Source organism: Ciconia boyciana, chromosome 8 (assembly GCF_034638445.1).
Source record: "Ciconia boyciana chromosome 8, ASM3463844v1, whole genome shotgun sequence".
Classification (NCBI taxonomy): Eukaryota; Metazoa; Chordata; class Aves; order Ciconiiformes; family Ciconiidae; genus Ciconia; species Ciconia boyciana.
In genome coordinates this window covers 16,971,730-16,986,930 of record NC_132941.1, presented here as the reverse complement: position 1 = coordinate 16,986,930, position 15,201 = coordinate 16,971,730, and the positions used below count along the sequence as shown (strand labels likewise).

At 36.7% G+C, this 15,201-nt stretch overlaps 1 protein-coding gene and 1 long non-coding RNA gene across 2 annotated transcripts in view; one reads left to right on the top strand and one right to left on the bottom strand.

Annotated features, from left to right (window-relative positions):
• Positions 1-15,201, top strand: part of LOC140655568 (uncharacterized) — a 92,711-nt gene that overhangs the window by 38,388 nt on the left and 39,122 nt on the right. The window lies entirely within an intron of this gene.
• Positions 400-15,201, bottom strand: part of CHRFAM7A (CHRNA7 (exons 5-10) and FAM7A (exons A-E) fusion) — a 43,873-nt gene continuing 29,071 nt past the window's right edge. The window contains exons 5-10 of the mRNA XM_072871358.1: positions 10,849-10,928; positions 9,474-9,641; positions 8,875-9,069; positions 7,450-7,536; positions 6,679-6,788; positions 400-4,536 (exon numbers count right to left, since the gene is read on the bottom strand). Coding sequence (XP_072727459.1) covers positions 4,018-4,536; positions 6,679-6,788; positions 7,450-7,536; positions 8,875-9,069; positions 9,474-9,641; positions 10,849-10,928 — 1,159 coding nt within the window. The 3' untranslated portion in view covers positions 400-4,017. The remainder of the gene's footprint in view (positions 4,537-6,678; positions 6,789-7,449; positions 7,537-8,874; positions 9,070-9,473; positions 9,642-10,848; positions 10,929-15,201) is intronic.

Here is a 15,201-nt window from a genome sequence, read left to right as displayed (position 1 = left end):
GATTAGGTATTTTTTCACCAGTAGCCAACAAACAAAATTTGCAGCTGGCAAAGCCAACAGTTTATTCAGCTGGTACGGATTTGTTTTTTCTCTCTTGTTTCTCTCTTCTGTGTTAACCTTCAAGAAGTAAATTAATACTGGCATTGAGGCCAGTCCAAAACTTACATGGTATTTCATTCCAACTTGGTTAACTTTGATCGCCCATGTAAGACCGAAGTAACATATGTTTGGTGTGGGACTGGTTTGCTAGGAGGATATGAATGTATTTTTATTTATCAAAGACCTTTGTCATCCCAGATTGATATATCCAAAGACATTTTTCTTTCTTTTATGGCTATTCACATTTTCTACCGCTTGAGTTGATTTCCATCTTAGCAAAATGAGAAAGAATCAAAAGTCTCTTGATCTAAATCTTTTATTTGTACTGGACTGAAAAGGTATTGAATTGCTTATATGACAATCAGTACCTGATAGATGTAGCATCTCTTTCTAATGTCCTTTATGCAATGTTTCTTAATGTAAAAAATAGTATAACAAAAGGAAAGAAAATCTGGGACTTTGGTTTACTTTATTTCCTTGTTAAAGAAGGTGAAAAGTTGAATTGTCACAGGGGAACTGAGATTGCTTCCTGCAGCTAGAGAGAATGCAAAGAGAATTTAAAGAAACCTTTAAAAAAAGTCTTACATAGTATTATCAATTCCTATATAAAATAATTTAATATTTTAGATACTGTTTAAATAATTTATCTGTATTTAAAACTAACCTTTTAAAATTTTATGTTTGGAACTTTTTTGGCAGTAACACTTAAATAAATTTTTTTAAATATTAAAAAAGTCTTTTAAACATTCAATACAATTCAATATAAAAACAGAAAAAGTAATATACATTGTTCACACATAGTATTGTACATGACAGCTGAGCTCTAGAGTGAGCTTTTGAATTTATCAGACAAGTCATAGCTTAGTTGTGGTGAACCGCTTGCTTATCCTCTCTCTGGATTCTTAAGAGTATAACAGATCCTTACCATCAATATATAGTCTTTAATATTATATACGCATACTGTATACAGTATTTAATTTCCATCTCTATGCCCAGAATTGTAAATAAATATTTTTCCCAGCATTTAGATCAAAATATTGTTTAGCGCATACACAAATATATTTAAGACACACACCATTTGACAAGAAACAACCAATTTTGCTCAGCTCAGTTATAGAAAAATTTAACTCATAGATGCAAAATAACGTAACTGAGAAGTTGTCACTGTTGTATTTAAAATTTATAATAATCTTATTACCAAATGTTTCCAGGTTGTGTTAACAGTAGGAAAGTTAGGATTCACTTGTCCCCTTGGTGCATTTTCATTAATCCTGCCAACAATAAAGGCAGTAGCATAGGCGTGATGCTGGTGTCTTACAGCTACTTTGTCTAACACCTGGTATTCACTGACAGCATTACAAACTTTGACAGTATTACAAACCCAGTGTTACAGACTTCGGCAGGACTTCACTAAAGGCCAAATACCAGTCTCCAGTTTTTAAGCGTAGGCATGTCTGTCATTGATAATGAAGTTTACTGTTAAATTATAAACTGCTTTCTCCATCCTTCTGTAAAGAACTCCTGTATTTAGCAAGATGATTTCTACAGATACTGTAAATGGATTCTGGTGGAAACAGGGGTACTCTCATGCTTCCTATATTACATGCGTCATGTATTATGATTGCAATAGTTGTGTCCCATTGTACAAGGTAGTGCCCAAAAGTCTTAATTTCTTCTTGAAAAACTTTACAAAGACTAAATGGAACATTCTACGTAGCTACTTAGGGATACTTGCAGAAGGAAAAAGTACCAATGCAACTCAACATTTGCATCAGAAAGCCTAGTCTAGAAACATTACTCAGAAGAGCAGCACATGTCACACGATATGTGTAGTTATTCACAACTGAACAAAACTCACATTTCAGATTTTGGACTCAGTTTCCTATTCATATGCAATCTACAAACTAGAAACTATTTGCAGGAATTATTGCATGGCTAATTCTTAATAATTGTTCCTGAAAATATAACTTCTTCACAAATAACTGAGACACGATTTCAAGATTAGCTTTCAAGAAGGATTTGAATGCTTTGCAGTGTGGGATTCTGAATGAGCCTTCAGGAATACAGAATTCACAAACTGTGACAAATATCCTGCCTTCCTTTCACTCCTGCCCTTTTCTCGGGCACGAAGGTGCTTGAGCAAGGTGTTCACTCAGGTGATGGACTATACCTGTGGTGACGCTGGGCTTGGCTTACATGAAATTTGATTCTCCTACTTTCAGGGCAGCAGACTCTGAAAATGAAATTGTTACCTAGGGAGAATAAGCATTGCAGTCACTTTATTTTAATCCAGCTTAAAAGATAAAATGAGGCCTTGAGTTTATTTCGCAGTAAAAACATGGTACAACAACAGGCCTCCATTTGCATCTCTGAAGACCTCAGCCAAAAAGTCAGAATTTTGTAGGATAAAGCAACGAGTCAATGCTGAAGTAATCCTCCCCCACATCTTTATACTTACATCACTGATCAGGAATACTGGTGTGCCAGCAAGAGACTAATTCTCAGCTGTTTCGTACACACAAAGTTTCAGGTCCTGGTATTCTCAGCTCAGCCCTTTTCATTAAGATGTCGAAGTCACGTGACAACTAATCATATTTTGACAGGAGAATTTCACAATCAGAAATAATATAAAGTGATGAACTATTAGTTTTGCCTTTGCAAATGTCTCTCTAGACTTAAGAGAATTTGTATTTAAGTCTTAACCTTTCCTTGTATGTATATGCAGTGTGTATATATAAATATATATTTATACACTTCATAGTTTATATCAGACCCAAGAAAGCTTTATTATTCATTAGTGCTCTTCAGCTGATAAACTGAGCAGAAAAGGTGCAGTTTTCTTGTAAAGACATGGTGACTCAACAGAAAGAGGTCTATAAAAGGCTAAGCATACAACAGATCAAACATTTCATTTTTAAATGAAAACCTTGATCTCAGGATTTAATGGCTTCTTTTTTCTTCAGATTGTTAATTTATGCTTAAGCCTGTACAAGACACTGAGTTACTTTTTCCACATTGGAATCCGGTTAACAGTAAAGAGACAAGCGTGTGTATTTTTTTTTTTTTTTCAACAAGCGATGATAAAGGCATCATAAATCCTTCATTTTCTTTTTGATAGTTAAAAAGGTCATAATTTGAAAGAATGTACTTTTGAGGAGAAGGAGGAAGTAGTAAACACTGCAAAAATTACTGTGAAGCCTGTTTAAGAATTCAGGCCAAACTTCTAGGTCAAATCCAGAAAGATATAGAAGGACAAATTATGTGGTGTATCATCTTAACTTTCAGGTTTCGGGTGTTTCAGACAAGTTCAGAATCCTGTAAAGTCACATATGCTCTATGTAAATGCATGGAGGGAGTTATGGGTCTGACTGGTTATGAGTGAGCTGGAGAGCTACATACCACAACTTAGTAAGAAGCAGTAACTGAAAAGCAACCTATTTCTCCCTTTTCTCTCTGCTGTTTGAGCTTCCATCTATTTGGATTTAATCATCTCCTAAACCTAAGTGTTTATGATCGCTCATTCAAGTAGTTAAGATGGACTACCTTCTATCTTTTATAATGAAGTCTGGACGAAGTGACGTTTCTGTCATTGCCTAACTGTTATTTTGTAATACCCAGTTCAAAAATGTGTAAGAGACGGTGGTGCAATACCCTGTTGTTCTGAAGGGACTCGCAGCCACTTCGCATCTCCTACAGAAGAGTGCTCAGAGGAGCTGCGCACAGGCAGCCCAGGGAGAAATCCTTGGCTTCCCTTCTGAAATGGTGCCACTCTTCCGAAAGGAAATCAGGACCAGAGAGCGGGGCAAAAGAAAGCAGACAATGAGAAGCAGTATACTCATTAAAAACAAGCAATCAAACAAAAAACACGCTCTTATTTGCTACATATCATACTTCAGAGAATCGGATTGTAGTTAGGAGTTAAGCAAAATCTTTAGATACAGCCTCTACAAAGTTTGGTGCTGACATTAAAATACCAATTGTACAAATGATTGTGAAGACTGAAAAAGCCATCAAGCAGAGCCGATCCACTACAGAGGCTGCAAACTTCCATTCATTGCAAATGGCTTCTTCTTCATCCTGGTCTCTGAATCGGTTTGCAATGTACCTGACCTCTTCCAAGATCTTAGCCAAATCTGGGTCACCTTCAGAGGGGTGGCCACTGTGCAGCAGGTTTTCTTCATCTGTTGGTGAGCAGGTCATCCTCCCACAGATCACCCCGGAATCAGTAGTAGGTGTGCAGTGAACCCCTTCCAGCCCCCTAAACCCAATGTACAGCATATTCCCATTACTGGATTGCTGTCCACTCACGGTGTTCATCTCCACACTTGATAGGCTACATCGACGCTGTTTATGTTGACAGGCAGGACGTACTTTATCTTCCCCTGGTCTTTTCATCCTCAGAAACCAAGCACACCAGTTAAGAAGGATGATTCTTGTCTGAAAGAAAATTTTTGAGAATAAGCATCTCTTCACACAGCCACTGTCTTTGGGCACTGTTGGTATTTTTGCAGCCTGGGTGACTGTCTGGTCCATGGTCTCTGCTTAGTCTGCCCAGGAGTTCTAGAAAATCGTGCCAGAGTTTTCCAGCTGATTAATTTGCCAATCACTGAGGCTGCGTTCTTATTCTAGCAGTGCTGTTGGTTGCCTCAGTCTGACTATCACTACTGGGAGTGCCCCTTCCTCTGATGGGAGCCTCCGTAGTGTTGATTTTTCCTTACACTTGAACAGCGATATGGCAGCCTTTTCCACCTTTACTAGAAACCATGAATTAAAAAACCAAAAACACTTAGAGAAGAAGAGTTACTTTTTAATAGTCTTAATACCACTGCTCTAGATTGTAGTCAATAAATTACAATTCCTTAGCTCATATTTGTGCTCTAATATTAAATTCACATGATGTAACTGTTTGGAGGAGGCTGCTGAAATGGGTGCTAGACTGGACTGGACTGGACCACCAAGCTTTACAATGTTTTGGCTCTGCTGTCATGTTGTTTTCATGACAGTTGATTGCACATTTTAGAAAACAGATCTGGATATAGCATGGGAAAAAGATGGAAAAATTATTTTGATTTAAAAAAAAATACTTTGCAAATTTAATCAGTGCGTATCATTTTATTCTTTTTCCACACTGCCTTAATTCAGCCTTACAGAAAGTGCAGGCAAGCCAGAGACTGTTCCAGTTCAGGTGCAAGCTTCTGTAATTTATTTCGGTCAGATTGTAAGAGCTCATTCCAGTATTTCTTTTCCAGAGCACTAATGAAATATTATTGTCTCATATAATATGCAAATCTTACACTGTAATTAATATTAGATTTGGCCCATTTATTCTGACTGGGGATTGCCACTCAGAGTAGGTATTCTATCCAGGCAAACATCCCAACCAGAGACAGATCTTGCACTGTTACTCTATTTACACTATCAAGCTTCACCAAGAAAGATAATATTCCATTAACTGAGGGCCTGATCCAAAATCCACCAGTATCCAAATAACATTTAATGGACTTCAGCTTCTCAACACTAAAGCTCACTCCTCGACCTCAAGTACTCAAGTTGAACACTAAAGCTCACTCCTCAGCCTCAAGTTTTCTGAGGATGTTTGGCTCAGTACTAACATTTGTTCCCTTTAGGTCATGAAACATGCGTCTAAAGCTATATACCTTTTATTCTCTTAATTGAAATTTATTTTAAAGTCACTACCCCAGAATAGGCCAGGAAATATCTCATTATCTCTTGTCCACAGGGCACTGCTGTATGCACATTCTTTTTGGCTAGTAAGGATAATAATAACTCATTGTTCTAGAGAGAAAAAAAGCGAAAGGTATTTCCATTTCAGTAATGCCTGATGCTGCCATGAGCTGGGTGAAGTCAGGAGGAGTGGACAGTTAGCTGGTGATACTCATCAATATTTAGTAATCCAATATCAATGTAATGTTCTCTGTAAAAACAACCACTCATAGAAGTACATTATAAAGAAAGTCTTATGTGCTTAGAAAAAGACTTCAATTTTTCTTTGCACTTTACAGATGTTCTTGACCAGAGATGTAAAGACGAGGATTTTCAGAGCAAGTTTCACTTCCACTTTAACAGCCATCTTTAACAAGTGCTTTTCAGGCTATTGATGTTTCTGTATGCACAGCAGCTGAATATGTAGCAGCTGCACAGTTGCACCTTGAGGCTAGTGTGTTTCATGCATTTATAATCTCCATCAGCACCTTACTCTTTCATTCTACCTGTTTCAATTCTGACATCTGCAGCTTATTTGAAAATCACCTTCATTTATATATTTAGGTTTTAGCAAAATCCTGAGGTGCTTCTAGATGTTGTGAAGGAGATTCTGAATATAGAAGTGAGTTGAGGTATAGTCATTCTCTCTCTTGCACACACACTCTCTTAAGAAGCCAACCACACGGAAGATATCTGGACATCTCATTTCTGGTGAAACTACTTTTCAAAACCAAATGTTTAGGAAGGATTTATTTGTTTTTAACAGTAAGAAGTAAACATGGGTCACTAGCTACTCTGTCACATCCCTGATCTGAACATTTATGCAACAGATAATGAATGAAAAGCAAACCTTACCCATTTAGGCATTTTCCCCCCATCTGGATCATGATGATGGTATTGTAGAACAATAACAGTGACAACAACAGAAAGACCAACAATAATCATAGTGCTGGCAAAATACTGAGCTGCAAAATAAACAGATAATTACAGCAATATACTTTGGCTGATACTGCTTTGTAGCTATTATAAGGGGTGTTTATATACATGCATACATAGTGTTAAGTTCTTTTTCCAGTGTAGTGATACACGTGCTACTTTAGGTACTTGTGAAAGATTTCTCAAAAGCAGAAAGAGCAGGCATTATTTTGAGAGAATAGCCAGCCTTTAGTAATTGTCTTTGTGGAACTGAGCACCTGCCTTTTCTAAGCAACCTTGAAACAAATTGTCCTCTAATTTCTTTCACCGGTATTGTAGATACTGGCTAGTACTTCTTTTGAAAAGTTTCTCTTTCTGTTTGAGCAATTACAATGGGAAGATTTAATCATGTTTAGCTCTGTATTCCTAACATGTGGCCAGAACTGCAGCGACTTCTTCCATGGAAAACTGACTCCCTTACACTTTCTCGAAATACACAGAGGTTCTCTATTTTTTTCAGAGCAGAGAGCACGGAAGTTGTATAGGGGATTGCACCCATCAGAGCCTCTCATCAATTGGCAACATTTTTCTAATTCAATTGCAGTAGGCCATTGTACAGTTGGTAATTTGCCTTACTGCTGGCCTTCATGCAAAGTCAATGCACCTCATTTGACAAAAAATAAAAGTGAATAAAAGCTGTAGTTAACTTACCAATTAAGGGCACAGAATCAGATGTTGCTGGCATAATTTCAGCCACAAGTAACATGAAGACAGTGAGAGACAATAAAACTGTTATACCTGAAAGATCAACATGAAGTATGAAATTAGATCAGTAGCTTGTAATTACAAGGCATAAGAAGCAGAAAATCACTCTGAAGAACTGCTCTATGCAAGATGCATTCCCATTCTTACCCTCGCACCAGCAGATCAGTGGTACTCCTATCCTTTCTTGTACTACCTCAAGTTCAGGGTAGCGGTGCTGCCAAACTAGTACCAGTGCTTGCACAGACATACATATTTTTAGATCCTTGTAGCTGTTCAGCATTTATCACCATTTGCTAATTAGCTGAGATAAATCAAAGTAATTCTTGCTGCTTGTTTGCTTTAGAAACATGGTGTGATTTTGAGTATTGAGCATATGACACTTGATTAATTGGTTTGGAAGCTAAAGCTATAGATGGTGTAATGCATAATATTCCTGAAAAACAGATTTGCTGTCTTAGACAGAGTTGGATATCTTTTGGTATTAGCACTTGGGTTCTGCACGTGGCTATGCCCAAGCAGTCTTGACTGTTGATTTTTGGAGTCTGACTTCTGTTGTTCAGTGATGAGTTCCCATCTTTCTGGAACAAGGCTTAGCTCTTTCTCAGGACTAGTCTTAAGCAATAAGGAGTCATTGTCAGGTGGAAAAGGATTTAGGAACAAAGAATTCATCTTAAAATATGGGGAGGGACTTCTTGATTAGGGAGGCTACTACTCAATTAAACCATGTTCTGGAGAAGTGTCAATTTTGTTTCTACCTTTTAACAGCTATGTTCACTTAGTAGAAGCCAGTGCATTTGCAGTTTTCTATGGGGCAAAAAGTTTCATTATATATTTAACCTCCATCTTAAGGATCAAGTACTTAAAAGTCATCAGATTTGTTTCACAAACCAATACTTTAGTTAAAATTCGCTATAAAAATTAGAATAGTAGCAATTAGAATCAATCTTTCTGAGAAGGCACCTTAGGCTCTTACTACAACTCACTATTGAAAGGAAATATTAAGAAGAATTCCATGTTAAAGTGTTCAAATGCATATTTGTAAACTTAAGCTTTACTCAGTGAGTGTGGGATTTTTCTTCAGCAAATAAACATCAAAAAATGAAACCCTGCTTCTTAAGGAAGGTAGCCAGGAATTGTCATGCTTCTACTTGGTTGGCTGGAATTTCTCCATTTCACAACTTCAGTGTACCCTAAGCTGAGAGCAAGGGTTGAACATCACACAGCTTCAGCATCAAACAGTAAAAATAGCTCATGAGCCAGAATAGGGCACACAAGCTATTCCTCCTTCCCTACTAAGACTGTTTAAAAAACTTTAAAAAGGACAACTTATTTTGGTTTGGTCATATTTACAATATCCCATTAAGGATTTACCTAGTGAGATCTTTTCTCCTGAGTCTGCTGGAAGCAGAAAAACTAACAAAGCAAGTGCCGATATCAGTACACAAGGAATAAGAAGATTGAGTCCGTAATAGAGAGTCCTACGTCTCATAGTTACTGTGAATGTTACATCTGGGTAGGGTTCTTTACAACATTCATAAAAACTCTCAGTTCTCTTCCCAGGAACTCCTGTGTAGGAGGGAAAAGGAAGAAAACCAGAAATTAATGTGAATAAACTGTATATTATGTAGTGATTATTTTAAAAAAGGATAAATGTAGCTTTCTAGGTTTTACTATAGGTAAAACTACTTAAGCTTAATTCCCAAAAAGTGCTTAATTCCCAATTAAGTAATTTTTGTCAGATAATAAAGGAAAATCAGATAAAAGATACTTACTGAATTCAAGCAGCGATTTTGTCAGCTACTTTTTTATGTTGATTTTCATCTTACATCTGTTCTCAGAGTTTCAAATGCCACTAGCTAGGTCATTTATTAATTTCATTTCTGTCTTCATTTCCCAGTCATTATTCCATCCATTCAGCAGTGGAGACAAGGCTGCAAGTTCACAGTGTAAATAAGAAATCAAGACCTTACCTACTAAATCCCACTCTCCATTTGAAATATAGCCAGATATATCTGCTTCTTGCATTTGTAAGTCCAAGGACCAGCCTCCATAAGTCCAGGATCCAAACTTCAGGTTACACTTCTGAACGTCAAATGGAAACCAGCGCACATCTATGTAGCATGAGCTTTTAAATATGCCTAGATTGGATTTTAAACAAGAACACTTAATTTAAATGCTTGTTCCACATAATTTCATGTACGTTTTGTAACCGGGCCTTGTTCTACATTGCACTCTGTTTTTCATTTGTAAAGCATATTTAATCTCAGTTGTGTCTTGACATGTAAATAGCAGAAGTCAGTCATAGAAAAGGGAGAGAACCGCACCATTAATGTATTGATGTTATAAACTATTTTTTGAGCTACATTTCCATTTTGGCACATAGTGGGAGAATGTTTAGAGAAGAGCTCAGATTTCTAGATACTGTATTTCAGAAAGAAATGAGGCAGAATATGCAATCTGTGTCTCCTATTTCTTTTACTCAATAAAATATGAAAACCTGAAAGATTATTTGCTGTCTTATTAGATTTACATGATCTTGATTTATTCAGGAAAGCTAGCTTCTTATTTTTCACTTGTCAAGTCAGGCCCAGTCATTTAGCAGCTTTCAGAATTGAATTGAAAAACCCCCACCAAATGGAACATCTTAAATCAAAAGAACAATAGGCAAACCCCTGAAATCCTCTAGGGATCTTAGATGGAAAAACTAATTTGTCTGGAAAACACTTGGCTCTATTGTTTCTAAAATTGACATTCTAGGAAAAGTTAATTCTAAGAATTATGCTAATTGAGTTTGGGAACAGAAACAGTACTCCACTGCTATACATCCAGAGAGTCAGTGATATATTTCTGATATCAAGTAAAGATGAAACACAGAGTACTTTCCTTTCAGACTAAAAATTGTTTGGATGAAGCATCCAGTGAATCATTTCAAATAGAAGATACATCCAAGATGTTGCTAACCATCTTACTGTAAAGTTAACGTATTAATAGAAGAAACAGTTAAATTAATGGAAAAAAATTTTATTAAGAGGCATTACCATAGCTTTAATAAACAATATCTTTTTATATTAAGGGCTTTTATTTTTTATCTTCTTTTATACTTCCACACTTCTGAAATAGTGCATTATGACAGAGGAATTTACATAATTGCAATTAAAAATGTATCTTGTATGGTGGTTTTTGTACAAAAGTGTTAACCATGTAATTCGTGATGCATCTAGGCTTAAATCTATCAGATGATGCTAGCTAGATAAATAAAATATCAGAGAATTGATGTCAAATTTGAAACCACACCATACATAAGTAGTCTGAGTTATCAAAATTTATGACATGAAAACAGCCTACCTGGTGGTAGATATTGGCAATGTCCTGAAGAATTGACTAAAACATTAGTGTGAAATGTAGCATCAAATCTTTCATCAGCACTAGAATAGGGAAGAAACAAAATGGGTTATATGCTCTTTGACTGACTGAAGAATAACTGAGATGAATCTGTTCTTCATTAAAGGATTATTTCTCCCCAAAAACTTGACAGCTTTTCTCCTGTCACCAGTTTTCTGTGGCCTCAGAGTAACTGGCCTGATACTATTGGATTTGCTCCTGATTAACAACTGTAAGTGAAGGTGAGCCACCTCATTCTCGCTGCTCATCTATCCCACTACATTCATTACAGTGCCTTGGCTCTATTGATTTCCATTTGGAATGTAAGCACTTTTAAAAAACTTCTCAAGCAACTGTACAGGGAAATCTGTTCTCTTACTGTCCACATTAACAGCAACTAATGAATACCGAGGAGATGGATACGCCAGTGTCTCATCCTACCCCTTTGCAGGGGTGAACGTTATTACTACATGTCATACATAAGACTGTTTAATGCAGCTCTAGCCTTCATTACCTACTTCAGAACCCACAAACTGGGTTCAGCAAGAAAAAGAAGCCCTATTAGAGGTGGCAGTGTAGTGGTGCTGGCCAGGACTGCCCTGGTGTGCCGTTCTTACAAGTCTTTAGACAAGAATCATAATGTTACTTGGAGAGTGTTTCAAATTATGAATTGGCAGCTACTGCCGAGGAATATCTCAACTACATCTGACACTATGACCCAGGAATTTACTAGGCATTAAAATTTTAAGAACCTCTAGATGGGAAACAACCTATTTTCAAATATTTAGATGATGAAATAAAGACTCTTTCCTATGAAAAGTTTAGTAAGTTTGCTGACTTAAATCGCTCTATGAAAGATGTTTAGATTACTTAGCATTGCAATGGATATATACTCATACAGTATTGTGCCCTATTTCACAGTTCCCATTTACTACTGCAGGTTTTTGTGGTAAGGTATTACAGATTCTGATCTATACATCCTTTAAAGTTTGTGACCTAGGCATTCAAGAAATTGTCATAGTTATTGAAATTGGTGCCTAGATTAAATTGCACAGAATGTACTGGGAAGGTACTAGCAGAGAATGATCTTTGCATCTCAAAATTATTTCAGGAACTGCTGGGTTGAGTTCACGTCTGATGGCTGTTGGCCCTGATTATAGACATAGGCTCCTTTCTTGGGCTTTCATTTGTGCAGGGGATAAGCAAAATGACACATAGGCTACTGTACTTTGTTGTATTGTTTGTAGTTTCCAAACAGTCACCTTGTGGGGACGGGTTGGCACACAAGGCAAATACAGTGCCAGCTGCTCTGGGGCAGGGCAAAGCAGGTCGCACAAGCCTCAGGGTCTGGCTTCTTGCTGCAGTCTGTGCTTTCGTTGATCAAAAACCCTGTGTTGTCTCTAAGATGATTTGAACACAAGTCTCTGATGTCTCTGCCTATTAGTGGTTTAGTATCTCATAATTTTCTAATCACCTTCTAAAACATCATCAGAAAAATACAGTAAGAATCTGAGATGGGCAGAAAGTGAAACATTCATAATTATAGCAGAAAATAAAGTATATAATAAATGGTATATTTTTCCAGCAGGAAAACCCGTACTGAAATATTCTTTTTAAAAAAGAGGACTTTAATATTTGATCTATTCTGATGCAAATTTTGTATCTCAGAAGGTAAAATTAAGCAATCATTATTTTAGTCCTTGTTACTTTGCATTTTATTTTCCCCTTAGGTATTTGAAGAAATTATATTTAAAAAATATCTGGACTGGTCTGCAAAATATGCAGACAAGAAAAAACTAAATCCAAATAATTTCTTGCCCATCTGGAGTTGCATTTTTTCCTGTGGTGAGCAGAAGGCTCACAGTATTGAAAATCTTTGCAACTATTTAATTTGAACTCTGAAGACAAGCAGAAGAGTCTAAATATTGTGTATATAGCATGAATGGATTCTAGCACTTTGAGGGGAAAAGGCAATTCAGTTCTAAGGCAGTTGAACTAACGTAGGCTGCTCTCCTTCAGCTTCACAGCTCATGGCTGGGTTCTCTGAGTTCATGTTGCAGCTTCTTTTCCAGTTGGAGCACTAATTGTTCTCCCTCCTTATCCTGGCTGCCTGTTTTCATGGCATTTGTAAGAAACTGATACTGCTAAGATCTCTACTGATTGCGCTGCTAAATTTGGCAGAAATGGGTTCAGAGGATATTGGGGAAAGGGGCAGCAAGAAAGATCATACACAAACACGTATATCCATAGAGGTGTGCATGCACACATGTGCATCAGCCTCATTTCCTTAGAAAACCAGACTTAAAGTCCTGCAACAGGTTTCTATATTAGACATAGACAAGTAATTGCTTTGACTTGAAATTAATAAGGGCTACATGATGAAACTCAAACAAGTGGCCAAATTTAGGATGTAAAAATATCCATGCCACACAAATTACCTGTAAAGTGGAACTTAATGACTAGAAATAAAATTCTTAGCCTCCTAGGCTAGATTCTGTTCTCTTCCTCTTGAGCGAAGGGCAGTTAAGCAGCAGAGGGTTGCTTCTAAGACCTTGCTGCTGTTTCTGGTAATTGGCAAAAATAAAATTTTTAAAAAGACACAAGTGGTCAAGGAACCTAGGTTTCATTGCCATGTGACTTTGCCTTTCGTGAGAAACATTCTTAAAGGAATATCAAGAGGTACTCAGACTCAAATATGAAATTCTTCTTTCTGAAAAAGGAGCATATGTGTTTTTCTACACTGTGCTTCTAATTGTTTTTTGAAATGCAGTGCTTCAATTGGGAATCCACCAAGTAGCTAAGCCTTTGCTTGATGAGACTTTGTGCTCAAATGTAATGATAGAAAACCATTTCTGCTACATTTCTTCTTCGGGGCATAACCACTTGAAAGCAGATATTGTCTGCAGTACATTGAGATGACAAAGCTGTACCTGGCAGATATAATCCCACTGGGGCCTATCTAGAGAATCTCAGGTTTATAAAACTGAAAAAATGAAACTGTTAAAATGAGACATAACTACCAGAATTTTTGTTATTCCATGAAGTACTGAACACTATGTGGCCATTTGGAAAATAATACCACCAGAAATGAGCACTTTTAATAAGTCTAGTAAAACTAAGGGAGTGGAAGAGAGCCATATGTGACACTAACACAGCCAATCCTGGAACTTGTGCATAGACCAAGATTTTCTTCCCTCAGAAAAACTACAGATAAACTGGCCCTGCTCTCTTCACAATAGACTGGTTGTAAAATTTAATACAGCTGCCACAAGTTTGCCTGTACTAGGCCGCAGCAAGATGCGTAAGGACTCAAGACAGAATGAAACATGCATTCATTAAAATGAAAAATGAATTTATAGTGCATTCATTTATTTGTAACTGCAGATGCATGTCCCTAGTGAAGTATATAGAAATTGAAAGCATCTATCTCAAAATACCACGTCACTATAAGAGAACATCATAACATTCCCAATGCAATTTCATACAGGAATAAGAATTTGTTTTAAATAGCTTTGCTCTCTGACTAAACTCTGAGTAAGATTTTGGATTAAATATGTGTTTGAAATAGAAACACTGTAGAATAATTACTTCATGACTGTGCCATAGTTAACAATCCCAAGATTCAAAAACCTCTATTAACAGAAAACTAGTGTTTTCAGTTTTTCAGGTTATTAAGTTACCCTTCTCATTCTATAATGTACTTCAGCTACAATTAGCATGTATGTATTAATATTACTAATTTCTAAAAAGATTACCCTTTTATTTTGGATATACGTAAATATTGAAGCATAAATCCTCAGACACACTGAAAGTCTCTCTCAGGTATGTGATATATGTGAGGAAGAATACTGTCATAATTCATTCTTTTGGAAACCTCTAAACTGCTGTTGTAGAGTACCAATTTTACAGCATACACGGTGTGTTATTCAGCAGAAGAATAGAAATGAATGCGTGATTTGTCGAATTCTCCCAAGAATGCTGTCATTTACAGAATCAGGTAGCTAGGAATAAATGCTCAAGAGAACAAATTTGCACTGAAAAATACATTAAGCAAGATTAATGTTGCAAAAATACCTGTCCAGGTTGCATGCTGCGCCATTTTGTGTACAGAGCATTTGAAAGGTTTTTTAGGCTAGTGTATGGACAACTGAAGTGCTAATTGCCATGCTTAGATCAGAAACAAGAAGTAATTTTGACAGACAGTAAGTATGGTGAACTCTAGTGGAGAACACCTCAAATCATTTAGTATTAATTGTACCTTTGAGAGAAGCACTGCAGCATGCTGTAAGCAAAGCAGTAATGTAGGCCCTAGAGAGA